This window comes from Xenopus laevis, chromosome 1L (genome assembly GCF_017654675.1).
Source record: "Xenopus laevis strain J_2021 chromosome 1L, Xenopus_laevis_v10.1, whole genome shotgun sequence".
NCBI classification, from domain to species: Eukaryota; Metazoa; Chordata; class Amphibia; order Anura; family Pipidae; genus Xenopus; species Xenopus laevis.
In genome coordinates this window covers 138,318,800-138,342,981 of record NC_054371.1, presented here as the reverse complement: position 1 = coordinate 138,342,981, position 24,182 = coordinate 138,318,800, and the positions used below count along the sequence as shown (strand labels likewise).

The 24,182-nt window shown below is 35.9% G+C and overlaps 1 protein-coding gene across 8 annotated transcripts in view; it reads right to left on the bottom strand.

The window, feature by feature from the left end:
• Positions 1-24,182, bottom strand: part of rfx3.L (regulatory factor X3 L homeolog) — a 178,748-nt gene that overhangs the window by 41,202 nt on the left and 113,364 nt on the right. For 7 of the 8 annotated variants that reach the window (XM_018258400.2, XM_041564092.1, XM_018258432.2 and 4 more), the window contains 3 exons: positions 13,087-13,187; positions 9,894-10,152; positions 3,763-3,837 (listed from right to left, as the gene is read on the bottom strand). In XM_018258400.2, the coding sequence (XP_018113889.1) occupies positions 3,763-3,837; positions 9,894-10,152; positions 13,087-13,187 (435 nt within the window). The remainder of the gene's footprint in view (positions 1-3,762; positions 3,838-9,893; positions 10,153-13,086; positions 13,188-24,182) is intronic. The other variant, XM_018258425.2, reaches the window with a different exon arrangement.

Genomic DNA, 24,182 nt, shown 5'->3' with positions numbered 1-24,182 from the left:
ACCAATATTGCTAAAACAAATTTAAAAAAATACACTTGCTGGTTCAGGAATTACATTTTATATGATAGAGTGATTTATTGCAGTGTAAAAAGTGTAACTTAGAAATAAAAACTACACCATAAAAACCATGACATTATAGACAGGATTGCCTATGTTCTTACATTGAAAAGAATTTCACATTTATCATTAAACTAAAAAAAAAAAGCTGTTAATTTAAAATAAACTGGTATATTATATAGTGAATAAAGTACCCCCTCTTGTAAAATATAAGGATATTATAAGTCACCGAGGAGTTTCATGACCATATAAAAACACGAGGCCGAAGGCCGAGTGTTTTTATACAGGTCATGGAACTCCGAGATAACTTCTAATATCCTCATATTTTACATCTGGGGGTACTTTATTTATTATAATAATAATAATTATATTATAAATTATAAATTTCAGTGAGTCATGTGACAAAAATGACATCAAAACTCACCGTTTATAACTGATGACATCAGAACTCACCGTTTATAAGGATATAATTTACAAGATATTCATGGCTTTTGTGTATTATATAGTGGATAATGTACCCCCTACTGTAATTTATAAAGATATTATAAGTCACCGAGGAGTTATGTGACCATATAAAAGCACGAGGCCGCAGGTGCTAATAATATCTCTATAAATTTTAAGTAGGGGGTACATTATCCATTATAATCTACAGTTTCTGAGTTCAGTTCAGTTTTTACTTCCAGTCTTTGCTTTTTACAAAATGCAATACTTTTTTTGCTGTTGTCCCTCCTTGTTGTTTTTTTTTTTCTTTCCCTGTATCCCTTTTAGTACCTGTATTTCTTTTGCTTGTTCAGATTCTTTTGCAGGACCCTGCTCTGCGTGGTCATTCAACTGCATTAGAGATGTGGGAGGGGGAGGAGGCCAGGGAAGGAGGAGGGAGCGACACAGAGCTGGGAGCGAAATTTGAGATTTTGAATGGGAAGGGGCAGCAAATCTTGCGATAGTGGACAGGAGGGGGAGCCGAGATTTGAGATAATGGATGGGAGGAGGGAGCGAGCATGGAGAGGAATCGCGTGAGTAAGGGAGCAACACCGGCAGGGAGGCAACTGCAGGAGTCATGAGAGGAAGACGTGAAACGTGACAGGAAGGAAAAAGAAGCAGTTACATGTGAGGGAGTGAAACAAGTGGATCGTGTCATGTGGGGGAAGCAAAGAAATGTTGCGCTTGAAAGCCAAAATGGTGGGAAACAAGGGTAGGGGAGAGAGCAGCAGCTGCAAGTGCTGTCTCTTTAAGCATATAAACGGCGCGTTCTGACGGAAGAACGCTCCGTTTATAAGGATATAATTTACAGTCTGGTCCCATAGGGAAATGACCAGACTGTAGATTATAGAATTAATAATCACATACTGTACAATACTGTTCTTGAAAGGATACTCAGAATTCTTAGGATTAAATATTAACATTTACTCTATCGTTAGTATAGATACGGGTATATATAATTTATGTGAAAGTAGGGAGGGGTGTGTGTATGGATGCTGGGTTTTCATTTGGAGGGGTTGGACTTGATGGACTTTGTCTTTTTTCAACCCAATTTAACTATGTAACTTGCATATCAGGAAATATAATATAGTTTATAGAGGCTGCTTAACATGTCATAATGATTTTTACGTTGGAAAATAAGGTGTAGAAAACTGCAGGCAAGGAGGACTCAACAAAGACAAATGGCTTAGTGAGTAGGTTAGATTTTCCGAGCATTAATCATCTCACATGTAGGTGCTACTATTCATTCAAGATTTTGCCTCTGTGCTGTTGCCTTTACAGCTGTCAAATGTATTTGAAATAGCCTCTGCAGCATGATAATAGCAGACAGTGGAAACTGCAGTTCAGTAACAAAATTAATGCTGGCATTCTTGTTAAATAAACAGGCTATTCTCAGTAAAATGTATATGAACAGCTAGGCGTTTGCAAGATTTAGACATTCACATCTTCTGAAAAGTCAGTTTGTTATATCCAATTTTCCTCAAGCCCTCCTGGTGCTACAGTTATTTGCATGTCACCATATTGGTGTGAAGGATCTCTGGTGATTGCCTTTCACTGGATGTACTAGAGAAAAGCAAGAGGCCTAATAACAGGGTAAGGCGCTCATCCCTCATCTCTTCACAGCAGGGCCAAACAAATGTACCCTTTGCAGATATATTACAAAATGCATGTAGCAAAAAAACAGCAAATCATTATCCAAATAAAATGTCGAAATCTACTTCCTATTTTGCGGTTTTAACATTACTGGGTGCCCCTAGTTGTTAAGGCCACATGGCTCCTAGGCAGAAATAATACATTTTAATTTACATCAGGAAAACTCAAGGATTCAAGCCAACAGGTTGGCCTAAAATGTGCAAAAGAAGATGACAAATAATATTAGGCAACGCACTTTGCAATCTATAGAGGAAAGAGTGCCCTTTTCTACCCAAGTTAATTTAAGCTGAGCTATTCTTTAAAGACAAAAAAAAGAGTATCTAAGCCATCCAAACATATATCCATGTACTGACTCTAAATCTACAGGAAAATTGTAGGTTTCAGTTGTTGTCATAGGACTTAGGTTTAATTCTTGTGTGACCTTGACCAAATAAGAACATGAAATATATATTCACAATACACATTCTGCATCCAGGTTCTACTGCTGGCAATTAAAAAACAGACAGAAAGGGTTACTTTATAACTTTTTTGCCTTCCTAACGATACATTCTAATAGAATTTTTGTAAATCAGATGTGGAGATATTTCACAAACTTTGCAGCAATAATGATACACTCTGTGTTGTTCCTGAGAACATTCCTAGTAGCATAATGTATCTCTTAAATAAAAAAACGATTTTCCTATCAGCATTTTGTATGGACAATTCAAGACTTTTTTTGCAGTCTCTCGTCTCAGAAAAATGTGGAGACAAATCTTGTCTAACTTGAGTCTTAATACTACAAAAAGAAGCAAAAATATAGAATAAAACCAGCATTCAATGATACTGTCTAGATTACAGGTGTAACGTATTTATGTTAAATTGTTTTAAGAGCACATGCCTATAATATTCATCCAATTAAGGTTATACTCTATTGTCTGTCAGGATTAGGGTAACAAAAAAAAGTCATATTTAGTTTAGTCAAACAAAACATAAAAAAGCAACAGAAGGAATTAAAAACAGATTGCAAGCAGAAAGGAATAGAAGATTTAAGGAAACACTGATGCTATAATACTGCATAAATTTATTGTATGTCATATATGCAATACTGTTTGGCGTTGACATTTTCTAAAAACAAACAGGGAACCTTCCCCATAGGCTAACATTGATGCTCGGTAGGTTTTAGGTGGCGAAGTAGGGGGTCGAAGTTTTTTTTAAAGATACAGTACTTCGACTTTCGAATGGTCGAACAATTTTTAGTTCGAATCATTCGATTCAAAGTTGAAGTCGTAGTCGAAGGTCAAAGTAGCCAATTCGATGGTCAAATTAGCCAAATAAACACTTCAAAATTCGAAGTATTTTTTATTCTATTCCTTCACTCGAGCTAAGTAAATGTGCCCCGTAGTGTTTACTTGACTCACAATATTTAAGATTCATGTGCTATTTTAATTAGCAATATATGCCAGTATTTTAGAAATAGCTTTAAAAATGTTTCCAGTTCCTCTATGAATGTACTACTCTACTGCAGTGTTATAGCATTAGTGTCCCACTAAACATGCAGATCATTCAAGAGATAATACTTAGAGAAGGACTTACATGGCTGTTGAGAAGAGAGCTTCTGTGACTCGACAGCCCGTCAGACTTTTGCAGTGTCTCGATCGCCATTTCAATCTGATAATAGATGTCATCGGAGAAAAAAAAGCTCAAGACAAGCTCGCATTAAGAAGAACATCAATATTAACAGAATGCTTGAGATTTATATGTAATCCCACATTCAAAGACAAATAAAGAGAGAGGACATGCAGTTCATTGACCCAGTTCCCACCACCAAATTATAGAAAGGAAAAGCCCTCAAAAACACCTGAATAAAACCAAAAGCAGGACAGAAAATGTAAGGAAAAAAATGAAAGTATATTATTTTAAATTTGGGAGCAATTGAAACTCCAGATGGATTTGGACTATATAACACCTTGCAGCATCTTTCAACTGCCTCTATAGGAAATCCTGAAAGTGAATTGAAGTCTAATGACAACTATATGCCATACAGGCCATCTCTGAGTTAAAGCAGCCAGGCATATGATATAATTGGTACGAAAGCCTCCGATGAGCCAGTTTTTGAGTTTGCAGTGTTTGAGAATAAGAGCCTAAGAAGATTATGCGATAGGCTAAGAATAAAACTAAGACAACGTTATGTATTAAACATAGGTCATGGGACCCTTATGACAACTACCTCTGCCCTTTTGATTAATATTAAGACTAAATGTACCAAAAATACATACTTCAGGAAAAAACCGACATCGCGTGTAAGGTTAAATTTATGTAATGAAAGTAGAAAGGTTGCCCTTCCTAATAAACTATAGCAATAAATCTGATTTCTGCTTTTATTATTCAGACTACCGTATACTAACCACTAAGCCAACAGCTTCATTCATGATAATGGGTTATTTTAAATTAGTTTCTTATGGTTCTGCTCAGTCTTTGTGTATAGACTCTTCCACACTGTTGGCTCTTCCTTGTGCCTTAAGGTGGCCATAGACATACAGATAATATCGTATGAAACTAATTTTTGTCCGATATTCAGTGCGTGCATGTATCAGGCTTGATGGAAAATTTTGATTGGGTACATATGAAGGCACACTTAGGCCTATGGCCCACATATCCATTTCCAAAGGCCAATCCATCCCATTTGTGTAGTGACAGGTATTAATGAGATCTGCCTGGCACTGTGCAAACTGGGCAAATTTTGTCCAAAAAATACAAGCACAAGTGAACAAAGACCATATCTCCTCTTTATATTTGCGTTCATAAAAAGGAATAGGGGACTGCCATAATGATTGGATCTAGGCTAAAAGATGCTCTCAGTTCTTTGTACTAAAAAAAACCTAACCAAGGCCTGGATTAAGGATATCCTTTTGGTTAGCACAGTCTGACAAAATGCTTTGCATAATTACTGTCATCACACATGCTGAAAATGAATGGCATACTTTTTGTATTTATAACTCCTCTTGACAAATCCAGCTATAAATGAAACTACAAAGGAGCAGGGGAATGTATTTTATACAGTATACTAATGTTCATTGACAAAGGAACAATTTTCTGAGTTCCAGTGCTCTCACCTCCTTTTTTGTGACTAGTATGTATATTTATGTGGATTTAATCAACATGTGACAAGTGAGGTGCGTGAGATGTACTGATGAATTTATTCAAGTGGAGCGGCTGAAAGGGCTGAGGAGTGTCTGAGACAATCTAATATGCTGCCGAAAGTCACCTTTCCCAGCATACCCTGGTTTTGTTTTGACAGCAGATGAGCAGTGGAGAAGAGCAGAGTGGGCTGAAGTAATAGGTTTGGAGACAGGCAACTCATCGAGAGTGAAAGGAAGAGGAAACTGGATGGTGTTGGTGCATTTTTGCAGGCTTGACAAGGCCCTGCAATGCTTAACTGCGGTGCTCTACTATTTTTAGCTTGGCAGAACTAATCACTTGCTCATTAAATGATGATCCTGAAACATGTACAGATCAGAAGGGGCCTGTCAAACCCCTTTTTAAAGTATACATTTTGTACATTTTTATATTGTGTATGGGTCTGTCTAATCTTGCATGTTCTTTTAAAATAGTAAATAACTCCAAGTAGTGTTTAATTGGCTTGCAATCTAGTGACTCAAGGGACTCTGCTGGAGTAACAGAGTTAAATATGACATTAATGTAAGTTTCTTCAATTCATATAGACCAATGTTATTGAGCTGCCTTTTCCTTCTTCCTGTAAGAATAAAAAGAATAAGTGTAATGGGCGATATTACTTACAGGGAGATGGTAGATGGAAGCAGCTAAAGAGGTGGCGTGGGTAAATGATTTTTGCACTGCTGCTAATTTGCTGCTGCTGCTCAACCTGAGAAATAACTTCCATACAGTATGTCTACTTCATTTAGAGAACTATATATTGCATTAGTATATATTAAAACATTTACAAGAATAACAGTCATAGAGGTATGTACTGATTACACTTGTCTATCACTAAAGGCATCTTTCTACCTAATGAAGTTCAGCAAGTGGCACCTACAGTGTTTTATTCTATACAGAGTTTGATGCATTAAGCAATGATTCTAAAACATACATTCATGCCAAATATCATTTTTATGCAGCTCAGTACATTAGCATACTTTGTGTTTGTGTGTTATTATGGCGCCAAGCTATATGAATTGCCTTCTGTGCCCCTACATGTACTGTTTAACATAAGTAGCAAGGAGGTAACGTCACAAGTGGAGATCTTTTATGTGTTTCCCAAAACATTAGTGTAGTTCACTTATGTATCTAGATGTCAAAAACAATTTCTCAAACATGGAAATGCCTTGTTATGTTTTGTCACCAAGACTTTTCGAGAGAAAGGTTACAGAAAACGAATGCAGACAAATGACTGTTTGTGACCTAACCCCCAGGCAATTACATTGTACATTGATCCTGTGATTTGTCAAGGTATGTATTACAGGACTTAATGCTCCATTTTGGTACAGTAACAGTTCTGTTAAACCCTAGTATCACCCTATATTGTGTGACGTCTGTATAAATCCTCAACAGTAAACAAAAGAAATTTGATCACGGCCATGGACATTGGTGATTTATGGTTATTTCAAGCAGTAAAAGGGGCTATAGTACCAGCCAATGTGACATTGCTAGAGGAAAAAAGACATAGTTGGGGGTGTTACAACAAGGCATTAATATTTTTTGACTAGTGTGACTATCACTTAAGCTGCATAACATTTTACAGTAGTGCAGTAACCCAAGACTATCCTCTTATTCGGTCATGGATGGACAATGGTTTCCTAGAAGTATTTAAAGTGCGATACTATTTGTTTCCCTTCAGCTACTCACTAATTTGAAACGCAAGATGTATTTGAGACCTAAAGTTATCCTGTAAAAAAACACTAAAGCTACACCTGAGAAAGTGAGAATAATTTGGTTCCAATGTAATAAGTCAGAATATTTATTCAGTGATGCATTCATCTACAAAAATTCTTTTTCATTTTACCAACAACATGATTCATTTCTTTTCGCTATCAACTGCGAATGTGACCTTTTCTGTCTAATAATCTTTTATTTAACCTTTGTCTGAACATACACAAAATGAAAATGCAGAATCACAGCATGATAAGTTGCAAGTAGTCCAGCTCACTTTGGGAATTGAATATAATTTCAACTATGTAAAAAATATGCCAATTAAATAGGTCTCAAACGCAATGGTGAACACTTAATTCTGCATATGAATAAAAAGTAGCATAAAGGAAATGATCAAGGCTGCACAGGCTAGACAGAATTGTGTTGTTTCAATTCATAGCTGGATGAATAATTTTATCCTGCAATTTATACAATTACATTTCAGCTAGAACATTGACTTAAAAAAACAACAACCAGACATTTCACGATGGAATGCACTTAACTCTCATTCAGCCACAGAGCCCAGCAACATATTTGTGTATTTGCGTAGAAAGATGCCTCTTGCCGCAGGATATACACACATTTATATGACCAGCCGTGGCCCATTGTAAGATTTATCATTTGCAATGTAGCCACTGCTAGGGTCACTGAAGTGTATCAGTGGCAGATGAGATGCACCCGATATTGCACTAATGCACGTTAAAAACTTAAGTGACTTAATTAACATTAAAAATGTAATTGCCACCTTTTACAAATGGTTGAGGTGGTAACTATTAGTAAAGTGAACCCCATATACAAATTGGTTACAACAGATGGCATTGCTATGCCACTGGATTACAAGGAAGAAGATCAAATGTTATCCTCACACCTTACTGTGTAATGTCAAGATATGTTATTCAACCAACCAATTCAATGAATAGCGGGCAAATCTGGCGCTGTTACAAAAGAACTACTAAATGTGACATACTGTACTTCAGGTATAACAAGTTAAATCAAACGTTGATATACAAACCCAAGTCTATAAAAAACCTTTAGTGAATTCATATTACTGTTTGTTTTTTGAACACAAATAATACAACTGACATAGCAAATAACATATTCCCTTTTAAAACATTTAGAGACACATTTATCAATGGTCGAATTTTGAATTCATGTGAGTTTTTTTTAACCCAGATTAATTCGATTTAACTTGAAATTCGAATATTCAACTATTTATTAATAAAATCGAATATGAAACTCGAACTCGAAACTGAAAGCATCGAAACGAACTTAAAGGGCCAGAGTATGATAAATCAAATTAATTTTTTTTAAAAACTCGAATCGAGTTTGCATAATTCCTTAGTCGAATTTGACAGTTTTGACCATAGAAAAAATTTAAAAATTCGAATTTTCAATGCAAACCTTAAAGGAAAACTATACCCCCAAAATGAATACTTAAGCAACAGTTAGTTTATATCAAATTGAATGACATATTAAAGAATCTTACCAAACTGAAATATATATTTACATAAATATTGCCCTTTTACATCTCTTGCCTTGAGCCACCATTTCGTGACTCTATCTGTGCTGCCTCAGAGATCACCTGACCAGAAATACTACAACACTAACTGTAACAGGAAGAAGTGAGGAAGCAAATGGCAGAACTCTGTCTGTTAATTGGCTCATGTGACCTTACATGTGGTTTGTATGTGTACACAGTGAATCTTACGATCTCAGGGGGCGGCCCTTATTTTTTAAAATGGCAATTTTCTATTTATGATTACCCAATGGCACATACTACTAAAAAAGTATATTATTATGATAATGGTTCATTTACATGAAGCAGGGTTTTACACGAGCTGTTTTACTCAGTATCTTTTAATAGAGACCTACATTGTTTGGGGGGTATAGTTTTCCTTTAATAAATTTGCTCCTTAAACTTAGAAATCATTAGCAATCACAGAGAAGCTCCAAAAGCCTATAAAAGCACAAGGCCACAGTGACTTCTAATAGCCTTATTGAACTAGTTAGAGTTGAAGTAGTTGGCATTAACCTATAACAGATAACAACACTTAAAGGAAAACTATACCCCCCAAACAATGTAGGTCTCTATTAAAAGATACTGAGTAAAACAGCTCATGTGTAAAACCCTGCTTCATGTAAATGAACCATTATCATAATAATATACTTTTTTAGTAGTATGTGCCATTGGGTAATCATAAACAGAAAATTGCCATTTTAAAAAATAAGGGCCGCCCCCTGAGATCGTAAGATTCACTGTGCACACATACAAACCACATGTAAGGTCACATGAGCCAATTAACAGACAGAGTTCTGGTGATCTCTGAGGCAGCACAGATAGAGTCACGAAATGGTGGTTCAAGGCAAGAGATGTAAAAGGGCAATATTTATGTAAATATATATTCCAGTTTGGTAAGATTCTTTAATATGTCATTCGATTTGATATAAATTATCTGTTGCTTAAGTATTAATTTTGGGGGTATAGTTTTCCTTTAAAACCATTTATAAGGACATATACTGTATTACAGGCTATTTGTGGCTCAAGTATTAAATGAAAATGGACAACCACACCTCGGAAAAACACAAACACCTCCATTAACTGGCCTCATTTCTCTACTTTACAACGACACAAAAGCAAATTAATCTATGTGTATTCTCTATTATTCCCTTCATTCACCAAGAAAAAATATATTTTAAAAAATGGCAAGTGAAAAAGAAAAGAAACTATCCTTTACTTAAAGTAGAAGGCCAATACATGGTTCATATGTACATGGCTAGCAGTTCCAACATGTACTTACTGTTGCTGGAGAGGCTCGAGTTGTGTGACTCACAGAATGGCCTGAGTTTTCCATTGCATTGCCAATCAGGTAAGTTCCACCAGTGCTACTAATGATTTGTCCTCCAGTAACACCCATTTGAATTCCTCCAGTCCCCACCATGCTGTGGGTTGAGACCACTGTTGTCACCTGTGCTGATCCCCCCTGGGTATCAAAGTAATTCCCACCAGTATTTTGGCTATACATCTGAGTTTCTGTGTAAGGATATGTTGTTGTCCGGCTTAAAGAGAAAAACAGAAAATGGAAGGTTATTTTGGTTAAAGGAAAAGCAAGTGTTCTCCCACTTAAGAAATCCTCCTTAATATGAAATTAAATCTGTTCACATATTATATATATATATATATAATATATATATATTGTGTAGGGATACCTGGGAGCACTGAACATGAGTAACTTATCTAACAATTTTGAATCCTCTTTAGTGATTTTACATTCTCCTTTATGTGTAATTTTACATAAAGTATGGTTTTAAACAAGTGGAAAGTAAACAATGGTCTCATTAGAACCGAACTGCCAGATAATTAGTGTCAATATTTAGGGTAAGGTGTCCCTTTAGGGGTGTAAAGCTAACATTAATATGTCTATTACTGGTGGATTATCTCTTCCAGGACACATTTGCAGCCTCATCAATCTACTACATGCAATAAAAACAGCTTGTATTACGTATAATTATTCCCGCATATTATCTTCTAAATGGGCATAGAGTCTAAGAAACTAATTCAATTCCCGATGGTCACAAGTCCAATGACATTAGACCACATTCAACTTCTTTGCCATAACTGTTGCCTAATTCTTTCAAGGGGTTTTCACACTACAAGCAAATAGGGAAGCGTATTATTACGAGAGGGGATCAATGTGCAGGCAAATTTACAGGACACCATAGGTGTTGTTTTCAAGGCCATGGATGCAGAGGTTGATAATAAAACAGCAATAAACATTCCCAAAATGGTTACTATTTAGACAGATGCCTCGGTTGCCTACCCTTCCAGGCTGGAGACCAGGTATGAAACCTGTCTGGGGAAGTATTAGCACCTAGCATTAGCATCCTGTTATGCTGCTATGTCACCTGTCACCTGACAATACTCCATATTAGGATGGGGTTTCAGCAGATTAAGCAGTCAGAGAAGCAGATGCTGTAAATTGTTCCCTCCCATATTACCGAATTTTTGTACTGACAATTTTTAAGCATGTGCAATTTAAAACTGTAATTATAGTAAAGCTAGATTTCAAAATCAAGTGGCAACATACATTGGTATAGGGCTCAAGGATTAGGTCATGTATCTATATTCATATACTTCTAAACATTTACAGATGTTCAAATACCATTCTGCATTCTTAATAGATTTCTTTTCAACATTTTCTGATGGAATATAACATGAAAAGAAAGCTTTATTATGGCAGAAAGATATTCAAAAGTAGAAGTCCCTGAACTTTAATTAACACCTTGTGAATTGTAAACGAGACTCATACCTCAGTTCCTTTCTATTGTTATTATTACATTAGATATGGCAACCTCTGTTAATTTCCATGACCTTAGCTACAATTAGAAGATGTTCTCTGAGACACGATATAAATGAAGACAGGAACCTGGGACACTGCTAAGTATTTTTTTACATTCTGTAGCAGGAATTTAATAACGTTTGATAAAATGTATATTTTTGAAATCACAATTCATTGTAGCTATAAGTTTTCACCTAAAAATAAAGTGGTTTATCCAATAGGTTTCTTTTCATGACTGTAGTACTTCCAAATCTGCCTACTTAAAGTCAGATGTAACTATAATTAAACTAAAACTGCTAGACTAGAACACACTAGATGCAATCCAATTTTTAATTACCAATGGGTCAATTATTTTAAGCCCAACATAGCAAGCACAAGTAATTTGGGTGGAGAAAACAGTTTAAATAAAGAAACTGATGGTGATTAGAGACATAGGAGTTTTATGGGAAATAGAGGGGATTTACCTAGAGTTTGCCTCACAACCTTCATGATTTGAACCATATTTCTAGTTCCTTTTGTCCCAATCCATATTTTGATTAAAATGCTATTATTACACCTTGTTGTTGCTTGCTCATATATTTTTTAATTTACTGTTTCTTCTGCTACAGAACCTCAACAATTAACGATTAAATACTCCTTTATGTGCAAACTGTCCCATCTCTTCAGAGTAATTTAAACTGAACTTGGATAACACATATGAGATAAAATATCCTGCCCACAAAAGTATCAGTAACCAGAAGTAGTCAACACAGAAGTATAACTTTTCATGTTTACTTTCAGATTCAGAGGTTCTTCAAATGTTTAAAGGACAAGGGAAGTCTAAAATAGAATAAGGCTAGAAATGCTGTATTATGTATACTAAACATAAGCATGAACTTACTGCACCACAAAGCCTAATCAAACAAATCATTTATGCTTTCAAAGTTGGCCACAGGGGGCTGTCATCTTGTAACTTTGTTAAACATCTTTGCCTGACCCTGACCCTGCACATGCTCAGTGTGGTCTGGGCTGCTTAGGGATCGTCGTAAACAAAGCTGCTTGAGTTCTGCATGGCTGGTAAGTAAGGCGGGGGCTCCCCCTGCTGTTTATAAGTATGATTGTTTCCCTGCTCAGCAGTTAGGGACCGTCTGACAATTCCTATCCAAAGCAGTAAATGAAGGTAGAATGTCACTGCATACAGTCAGGTTTCTTATAAAACCGGTACACATTTTTTAATTAAAGTATATTGGAGATAGGTTTCTTTTTCATTAAAGAAAGTAAAAATGTGATCATATTTTTTTGCCTTTCCTTGTCCTTTAAGGTCTGAAGAACAATGTAGTTCTATAATAATATAATATATTTACACAATGTATTCAACAATATTTTACATAATATGTATAAAACTAAATTCTCTTCTAGCTTCTTCACAACAGAAAGGCATACGCTAAATGAGCAGTATATCCATAACTCTAAGTAAGGCTAAGAATCAAGGCTAATAATAGGAAAATATATATTTATCACTGATCCTTGCGAAATTACTGAAAAAATTAAGCATTATTTTACTGTAAGAATTAAATACAGGTTTAATACACTACAGGTCTCGGCTTTTAAGCAGGTCAAAGCCAAGACTGAAAGTTTTAAAGGCTCTTCTAGAAGGGAAAGAATGCAAACTTACATTGCTCCGTTTGTGTAGACTGTGTCACTTCCTTCAGAAACATATTGTACTTGTGCTGGGTAAACATGCTGCACCTGCTGGACAGTCTGTACCTGCTGAACCTAAAATGAAAAAAGATAACTGTTACAAATATCCTGAACAAGGACACCAAGATTTTGCTTCTCATTTAAAGTTTTCCGACAATTTTCATTTAACTACAATTGTATATTGTACAATTGAGACTGTTTTAATGGAAGTGTTTTCACTAATGAGATGTATAAATGTAATGATTTATGATTAGCCTCTTGTTTAAGCTCAGAGATACCAAAACAAAAATGGAAAAAAAGTTATCATTTCAGGAATAAAATGCAGATAACAGAAATATCTTATACTGGGCCTAATTCAGATCAGTGACTGTGGGTAGGATTTCCAATTTGGCCTTTTTGTTAAATTAAATTGAAAAATACAAGCAATCTGCAGGTCCCTCAGATAGCAGACTTGTAATCCATCCCATTGTAATTCAATTAAGCATATTGCTTTCATGTATTTCAGGACCTAAGACTAAGAAAAAAATAGTTTGCGTCCAAAAAAAGGAAGTCTGTACTCAATCAAATGCACCGGTTATGCTTTGCATGACAAGTGTTTGATAAAATTCTCCATTGGAGTTTTCAGTTATGAGTCTTGTTTGATGGTTATGCTTTCCTTAATTTATGAAATGAAAAACATTAAAATTTTGCATAGGCATTTACAAATAAATATCCCTTACAAATAAATATCACCAATTGTTTAGTGCAACTAAATGGCTGTTAAACAAGAACATGTAAGCTGCAACAGTCACTCAAAAACACTTGGTAAAAAAAGCTGTGCGAAATATCACAAATAGGTTTCCTCTCTAGATCTGCCCCAAAGACAAAGAAGAAGGCAACCAGTTGATGGATTAAACATTATTATTTTCAGTGCCAAGGTCAATGGTTAGGGAAATCTGTCAGGTTGTCAGTGATAACTCGCCTGCCCTAGGTGAGCAGTCGATAATTACTTGGTGTCATGGAACCAAATGTGATCATTAGCTATGCAAAGCTCCTTATATTAATTATTTCAGATTTAGACACCTAAATGAGACCACACAAGATACATAGATAATATGCCTATAATGATTTACTATAACATCACCTAAAATAATATTAATTCGATATATTATTAATTAAGGCATTTTGTACAGAGATATCAGGGAATTTGATACATCAGGTGTTTTCATTTTAATTTTATTTGGCTGAACAAAAAACAATTAACACTAATAATACAGGTATGGGACCTGTTATCCAAAATGCTCTGGAACTGGGGTTTTCTGCATTACATATCTTTCTGTAATTTGTATCCTAATGTAAACATTAAATGAACCCAATAGGTTGGTTTTGCTTCCAATAAGGATTCATTATATCTTAGTTTAAATCAAGTACAAGGCACTGTTTTATTATTGCTGAGAAAAAGGGACTAGTTTTTCAAAATGAGGGTTATTTAGATAAAATGGAGTATATGGGAGACAGGTTTTCTGTAATTCAGAGCTTTCTGGATAACAGATTTCAGGATAGTTACATAGTTAAATCAGGTTGAAAAAAGACAAAGTCTAAATGAACTCCAAATGAAACCCAGCATCCACACACACACACCTCCATAACGGATTCCATACCTGTATCAGAAAAAGAGTAAAATAAAAAAACTAAATTTGGTGTAAATATATTTTTTTCAACTGCTAAGATGTTTTTGTTTAATAGAGTGCATTTTATAAGATATTTTATACATTTATCAGGTTTATTATTCTGTTGTAGGATCAGCTATAAGTTAAAATCTAAAATTGCTCCCATGTTCCACCTTTTACTAAACATACAATATTCTCCTTTTAGAAGGTTTGCAGTAATGCTACAGAATATTATGGTGGCTGTTAAATAAAACTGCTCCCAGAAATAGCTGACTTCTTGTCTAGAGGAATAGTCATAGCTATAATCATGCACCCAAGACTCAATGCATTTTAAAATCTTTTTTATTTTCGCAACCTTCCACTCCTGTTGGAAAAAAACTAGCCATTGGACAATACAAAATGTTGGACTTAAGGTATCAAGGTATGTTGAGGTAAATGGGTCTTGTTTGCAACATGAAAATATGTTGATATCAAAATGTTATATATATAAAAAAAATACAGTTCCCCTTTAATTGAAAAGTATTTCTCTATATATAGCATTTCAACAATGCAGTGCAGATAAAAACCATTATTGAAAGTATAATTTAAAAATGTGGTTTACATCTTAAAAAGTTCCCACTGGCACAATTAGCAATATAATATCAATAAAGTTAATAAATTAACATTTACAACTCCTTGCACCCCCAATAGCCACTGGTTGTCAGTGGGCTGATGGTGGTCATGGTTTCAAAATATCTAAATGGCCAAAGATCTCTTATACACCATTACAGTCTAGCTCCAAGATCTACTTGGTTATTTTTAGGTATAGCAGAACTGGGAGAACTCATTAGGTAGTATGACTGTTGTGATTACATGTTATTGTAGACTACTGTACACAACACATTTCAGGCCATTAGGTGTCCTTTCTCAAGTGGGAAAAAGGCCACGTAATGGCAAGAAATATGTTGTGTACAGCAGTCTACAATAAAATGTAATCATAGCAGTCATACTGCCTTATACTGTAAGTGCTCTCCTCAACCCTTCAGTTTTGTAATTCTGCATCAGGATAGTGGTATGCCTACATGAGAAATGAAGCACCATATACTTTTGTATTTGGGCAGTGAGCTAGAACCTCAATTTTTCTACATTTCCAGAAAAAAAACCTTTTCTAGCATCGATCAAGAACCTCTATGATCTATTCATTACAGTCATCAAAAGCAGGAAATGAAAGTGTCCTAAAAGTATTTACATGTAATGTACGCATCAGTTTATCAAAATCAAATCTTGATGTCACAAACTGAGTGTGACTATATTCAGACGATAAGGCAGATGAACACATAAAAAAACCAAATATGTTAAAATTAATAGTTTTCATTGGCTGGTCCTTAGTGTTCCTTTAATGACCTATAAGGCTCTTAATGAGATGCTTTTTCTTAAACAAGGAATACATTCAATCAATAACTTTTCTAGAAATTGATTATTACATCTTACCATTCTTTCAAATAAGAAGCAGCCCAAAGGTCAAAATCATTCCTATTGCCAAAACGTCAAAATAAGCCCTCCAGACCAATTATTGTTCAATGTTTATAATAATAAAGGAAAAAAACCTGTACAAAGAAAACATGCTCCTTAATGATGTAAATACTTAAGAATGCTTACATTTTGATCAAGTGTTGATATTGGACATGTGTTTTTGGAGTGTAATAAGTCTCCCAGCAATCTACATTTAAATAATGCTATTTTGATATGTTTATAATTGGAGAGGGTAGATATATAATTTAGAATTTCCTTGTTCAGTCTGTTAAATCTTTTAACATTTAACACTGAACACATTTCTTCCATAAAAGTTTTATGGCATATGAAAGTCTGTTCATTTCCACCGTTAACAAGACGGATACTTTTTTTGGACTTTTTTGGACTCTTTTTTTCCATTTGCCTCATTAGAGCCTATGAGCTATATTTTGTAAAGTGAGAATGAAAATGACTAATTTTGAGGTCAGCTCCTTTTATGTTTCACCTGAGGAAGAAAACATATTTCCCTGAGACTGGATTCTTTGAGTAATTAGCTTCATGTTCCAGGCAACCATGAGTGAGCTCTGATTTCTGAACCATAAATGATATGACAATGAGATAACACAGGCTGTCAGATACAATGCTTATTTCATGTTTGTCTCTTGTTAACATCCCACGGCAGATCATGAAAAATGTCTAGTATGGAGATATAGTATATAAGCACAATATATGCGGTGCAGATGTCAAGTATGAAACACAAATATAGAAAGAGAGGCGCTATGATATAATTACTGAAAGTTTGTCAAAAGAATTCTCAAAGGATAAATAGGAACAGTTGCAGAAAGATTATCTTCTGAAAGCCAGCATATTGCTGTAGTACACACCAAGCTTTCTGAATGGAAATGTGACATTTACAAAAAGGTAAATCACTGTATTTTGCTGTACAACAAGGGTCTTAAACAGCATCTGTTGCTGAATTACAATTTCCAGCATAGCATATATTTTCAGCCTGGCCCTCAACCCCCTGATCTGGATGCTATAGTCTAGGGCCTAGCAGTTGTGTTCTATAAACTATACTCCAGCTCCTGCTTCCTTTAACAAATTTTCATACATTATATTTGTTGCTTTGGAGTTGCAAATTGTCAGGTTTGTCATGTAGTGATTAAAAGTAGCCATGGTAGAGAAACCATTCAGGTTATAGTAAGAAGGGCCAACAATTCAAAGCTTTCTGAAATCAGAAGGTATTTATATTTCTCATACTACACACATAGCACTACCTTAAAACCAAAAATGAGAAGCTTAAACCTGCAAATCACTTGTTAAAGGACAAGGAAAGTTAAAAATAACTAAAGTTGTTTGATAAGGCTGTTAGCAGAAGCACTTACAGGGCCGAGTTAATCTTCTGTCCCTGGTGTCTAGCAGCGGGAAATGTGCTCTGTTGAGAAGGAGAGTGAAGGAGTCCAGTGACATCACTGTTTTCGCAGCAAGCTTCCTACAGGCTGAGGCACATTAGGAAAAAAATAGATACCACTGCGCATGCTTTTTTCCCCTTTTACGATGACGCGTATGCAAATTAAGCTAACTGCACCCCCTGTAAACACGCTCCTGTAGTTTGAAAAGACACATCTCCATGGAGACACTCGATCATTGGCTCTCATTCATGCAGGCCGGAGCTACTAGGCAGCAGCAAACACTATTAGTGCACAGCGAGGGGATAAAGTGTTTTCAAAGTTTTCTGCCCATGAATATCTACGACACACGCCTGGGGTCAGGGGGAATGATTTTTCACGCATGCGCAATAGTGAAAGATTGGAGACAGATGCCTATATTCCTTTCTCAAGATGGCGACCGCATTCTTCCAAATGACTTGGGAACATTAAAGAAGGTTCTCTAATTTAATATGCACATTGGTGAGCTAAACCTATAGCGATTTAAGGCATTGACATGTGAACTTTCCAAAGAGTTAGCGTAAAACTTTTGCCTTTCGTTCTCCTTTAAAGGGAAAACAGGAACTGGAGAGCCTTAAATGTATTTAATATTCTTTTTTTAGCACTACATGTTTCTTCGGGTGCATGTTACGAGGAAGGACCTTGTTGTCCGAAACATGTAGTGCTAAATAAAGAATATTAACTACATTGAAGGCTCTCCAGTTCCTGTTTTCTCTATGTTACTGAGTGGAGGTGGCTGCTCCAAAAGCTGTTGATGAGCCAGAAAACACTGGAATTCGATAAAAAAGTGGAATGATAAGGAACTCTTTTCTCACTTGTTAAAGGGGAAGTAAAGTCTAAAATAGAATAAGGCTAGAAATGCTGTATTTGGTATACTAAACATGAACATGAACCACAAGCCTAATCAAACAAATGATTTATGCTTTCAAAGTTGGCCACAGGCGGTCACCATCTTGTAACTTTGTTAAACATCTTTGCACATGGACTGTGCACATGCTCAGTGTGGTCTGAGCTGCTTAGGGATCATCATAATTATCAATACAGCAAAAATCAAATAATATCTGACATAAGCAGATACAGCAAGACTGATTAATAATCAGAATATGCAGACTGCACTGGGTCCTGTGTTGTCATGTTATCTAATGTGGATTTTATAGTTTTTGTATTGGCTCCATGATCTTTGTCCCTGCAGCTGGAGTTGGAAACAGTAAAGGGGTTGTAAAGGCAAAAATAAAATCCAATACAAATCTATACTGCTCTACAGGGAAAAAACAAAGCTGATTGAGTTTTGCATGGCTGGGAAGTAAGGCGGGGGCTCCCCCTGCTGTTCATAAGTATGATTGTTTCCCTGCCCAGCAGTTAGGGACCGTCTGACAATTCCTATCCACAGCAATAAATGAAGGGGGAATTCCACTGCATACAGTCAGGTTTCTTATAAAAATGGTACACATTTTTTAATTAAAGTATAATGGACATAGGTTTCTTTTTCATTAAAGAAAGTAAAAATTGGATTTTATTTTTTATTTTGTTCCCAATATGCCTTATGTGACCCATCATAAACTCACAGACATGCGTGCTTTTTTTATATGGGACTACATGTCATTATGAAGGCGCCTTTCCCTTTCTTCTCAGGAAGTATACATTGGACATTAAAAGCTACAGTGTTGTGCATTTATAAGAAATAGTAGCCAAAAGGTATTTATAAAAGAAATGCTACAGCATTTTACATTGTAACAGTTTATCTTCTGTCTGGTTGGAAACTTGTTTTTTAGAGCCATAATTTTCTTGTTATAGTGCTGTCATTTAAGATCCCACATGCTTGTGACTGAACAACTGTTGGTTTGTTGGGGGCTGTGCTGTGGGGGCTACACGTAACCTTTGTAAAATGAATTCACGGGTCACCCACGAATTGCGCATGCACGTTCGCGTCACCCGCGAATCATGCACGTCACTCGCTAACCGATTGCTCATGTCATCCACGAATAGTTTGTGCATGTCACTGGTGAATTGCTTGAATGTCACCACAATTAAGCAAAGACAAATGCAAAGAGTGACAATGTCACAGCAATCTTCCTCAGCTGTCAGGATCCTTCTTTTGAGGGGATTTTGCCTTTACTTATCAAGTGGCACGCATGAGTGACAACTGCTGGTAACAACCAATCAGAGAAAAGGGCCGTGGCCACAAACTCCTTGAAGTAAAGCTCCACTCTCCTCCTTTCCCACGGGTGCGAGCACAGTAATCGTATGATTCAGAGAGTTGGGCTTAATTCATAAAATGGTAAATTCCAATTTCAATAAGGTACAGATACTCTTACTTAGGTATATGTTTTATGTTTTCTTTGTTAGTACAGGTATAGGATCCCTTATCCGGAAACCCGATATCCAGAAAGCTCCGAATTACGAAATGACTCCCATAGACTCCATTTTATCCAAATAATACAAGTTTTTAAAAATGATTTCCTTTTTCTCTGTAATAATAAAACAGTAGCTTGTACTTGATTCCAACTAAGATATAATTAATCCTTATTGGAAGTAAAACCAGCCTATTGGGTTAATTTATGTTTAAATGAATTTCTAGTAGACTTAAGGCACGAAGACCCAAATTACGGAAAGATCCGTTATCCGGAAAAACCCAGGTCCCGAGCATTCTGGATAACAGGTCCCATACCTGTAAATGGAAATTCGTATATGTTATGCACTTTTGGAGATAGTACTTCACAAAGGGTATTGTTTTCCTTTAATGTCCCTCTGGGCAACTATGCTTCCAAAACCACTGGATTAACATAACAGATTTAGCTACTTAGCTCCTTCTTACCATAACCATAATGTTTTCTTTACTTTGTTGCTTTCCAAGTACTACTGTTAAGAAACCATGTTCCAATATCTTGCGCTGATAATACCTAATAAGGTTGTAACAGACTGCCTGCAAGTTTGGATATATGGCTGAGTTATTAGGCTGCATCTGTGCTATTAAACCAGGGGTTCAGGGTGCATAGTTGGCCCCAGGGAAATTAAGGAGTGATTTGCATGTCTCCAGGGCCAGAACTAGGGTTAGGCAGGGTAGGCACGTGCCTAGGGCACATAGCTGGGGGGCGCTAAGCACGTACCTTCTCTGCCTCATACCCCTAGTATGACCAGCTCACGTCCATTTCGCGCATGGGCACACAGCCTCTTCACGCATGGCCGTCCCTCCTTTTCACGCACGCGTGCGCCTATTGTGTGCTGTGACCAGCCAGGAGTGCTGTTCTTAGATCTACCAGGCAGCTGTTATCTTGTGTTAGGGAGCTGTTATCTGGTTACCTTCCCATTGTTCTTTTGTTTGGCTGCTGGGGGGAAAAGGGAGGGGTTGATATCACTCCAACTTGCAGTACAGCAGTAAAGAGTGATTGAAGTTTATCAGAGCACAAGTCACATGACTTAGGGCAGCTGGGAAATTGACAATATGTCTAGCCCCATGTCAGATTTCAAAATTGAATATAAAAGAATCTGTTTGCTCTTTTGAGAAATGGATTTCAGTGCAGAATTCTCCTGGAGCAGCACTATTAACCGATTCATTTTGAAAAAAATGTTTTTTCCCATGACAGTATCCCTTTAGCTCTTTGCTCTGCCTGATGTTGTTTCTTTGCTTTATTTCTTTTGAAGAAGATTTTAGGATCTGGCTGCTTTATCACAAAAGCTTAATATTGATCTTCCAGATATTTGTACTTCTCTTTCTGTGCTGATGTGATAGTTAGGACCAGGGCACACAGAGCGTTGGCTCCACTGCTCTCAGCTTGCATTTTTTTTTTGAGTGAAGCGGATCCTCTCTGTGCCCCAGTTCCATTGATCTGCACTGAAAAGTTTTCGTATTTTCAGGCTGACCTCCACTCTGCTCCGCACCTTGAGCCTGCACACAAGAGGAAGCTGTACAGATCAATGGAGTTGGGGCAGGGAGCAGATATGCTTCTCTCAGACTGCAAAAAAAAAAATCAGGCTCAGAGCAGCGGAGCCAACACTCTGTGTGCCCTCAGCCATAAAATGGTAAAGATATGAGAAGGAACATATGATTATAACAGATATTAGAAGTAAGAAAAACTATATATAAATTAATATATAGTAGATGCATGTGCATTCACCAGGCTCACTCCAAGAGGAGCAATGCACTACAGGTAACATGCTTCACATACCCACTCATATGTGCATGTCCAAAATTCTTTCTAGAGACACTTTTCTGTTGAATAACTTTCAAATTAGGTTTATCATATCATAGTTTTGCTGTGCAAGCCCTATCTGGCTAATCACTGCACATGCGGTATCCACTGAATTCTATTCTTCACAGTTTAAGTGAAAAGAAAATTATTTTTATATACCGTATATTGTACAGCTCTGTGGAATATGTTGGTGCTATTAACAATGACTCTGCACAGTAAGGCTGTAAACACTATAACATTATTTGCACATTTTATGTTTTTAGGCTTAAAAATAAAAGTTATGTGCTCAAATTGTTGTCAACAAAAATCATAGTCAAGTCTTGACATGACCTCATGGTTTGGAAGAATATTCAAGTTGTGAAGGAATTTGTTGCACAATCCCCAATGTTTCAAGCGTCACATTATTTTATGTAGAAGGTCAATTCATAATTCAGTGTGCCTGAAATGGAGCTCTAAAAATATCCTACGTGCTAGTCATCTATACTTGAAGATGAATTCAAGTAGACATGCCATTTGCCATGTTGGATTCTTAAACAAAATTATTAATATCGAACTGTGCACAATTTTTTTACATTCAAGCAATCTTATTATATTGTTTTTTAATGCATAATTGTTTGCTGATAAGAGAGGCTACATAATTATTCCTACAATCAATAAGGACTGGTCCCAGCACTTTTCAAACATTAAGAAGAATAACATGTAAAAACCAAAATAATACTTGCTTGGGTGTGCTGTGTAGGCTAAAAAACTAATACTAATTACTTGGGTGTATGAAGCTATGCACCAATAATGAAGGCTTTGCCATAGAGTAAATGATAAACTGTTTAGACTCGAGTATGAATAATTTTTGAGGAATAACGTTGTTCTAATGTTGTGAATAATGTTGTTAACCGCCAGCTCCCCAAGACAACCTAACCCATTTCTTTAGCCATTTTGGTTTTGAAAATCAATATATCATTTGTAAAAAGTGCTTTCTGTGAATCCCCTCTGCTGCAGGAAAACTGAAATCAGTCTTACAGTATTTCCTTCAGCAGTCATTAGCAACCTGTGATGGTGATATCACCTGACTCACTGGGGTGATTAACTAACATACGTGCTCATTGCCAGCACAGTTACTGATAGAAACCAATCTGCTATTAGTTTTAATCAGTTTGCTATAATTTACACAATTAAAGTAAAGATCTTAATGGATGTAACCTAGACCCAGCTGTTGCTAAACTATAACAGTTGCAACATGGTCTAATATTTTTGGCAACCATGATGATTTTTACAGTTAATTTAGGGGGTTATTTACTAAAACTTTAATTAATTTCATGTTTTTATTAAACCAAGCTCGAAAAAACTCCTATCTATTATTTATATCATATGTATTTATTAATAAAATAACTCGAACAATTTGGTGCAGGAAAATACTTTTTTTTGGATTATCACACAAAATTTAGCGCAGATCCCAATATCTTCAAACTATAAAAAGGGACACCTGCAATGGACTTCTACATGAAGTGGTGGATTTCAAATTTGGACTTTTAGCAGCTTTTTTTCCAAGCTTTTTTTTTCTTCTACAAATTTGCATTTTCCCCCCAAAAAAAACCTTGACCAGAAAAAAATCGAGGTTTAGTAAATAACTCCCTTAATGTCTATCACTGTAAACTTTTTGTTTGTTTATCAAAAGTAACATACAATATTATTGTTACAGTATTACAGTATTTTATGCTCTAAAAAAGTATTATGCCTTGTAAGATCTCTAGGTAAAATGCATTCACCAAGCAAATCTTCTTTTCTGCATACATCATAATAAATTACAACATCATATTAAAATACAACAGGAGTTCATTTTTGAAAATGAATTAGGTTGGTGCTTCAAGTTGTAAGCACAATTAGATGGCTAACTTACTGTTTCCTATTTGTATATCACTTCAGAAACTATAGTTCCATTTGATACAATAAGAGCATTGAAAACAATAAATGTGTTATAAATGTAGGTAAAACTCTCACACATTGGTAAATTGATTTAAATGCATCTTACTTGAACCCTTCAACTATTCTAAGATGGTCAGGGCCCATCTTAGAGCAAAAAACAATTTACATGTGCTTTCAGAAAAAAGGCCAGTGCTGCACAATGAAACTGCGTTCTGACAGGCTATTGTTTCTAATACTCAATACTCAGATTTCAAAATAAAAAATAAAAAATCTGTTCGCTCTTTTGAAAAATGGATTTCAGTGCAGAAGTCTGCTGGAGCAACAGTTTTAACTGATGTGTTTTGAAAAAAAACTTTTCCCATAGTTGCTAAT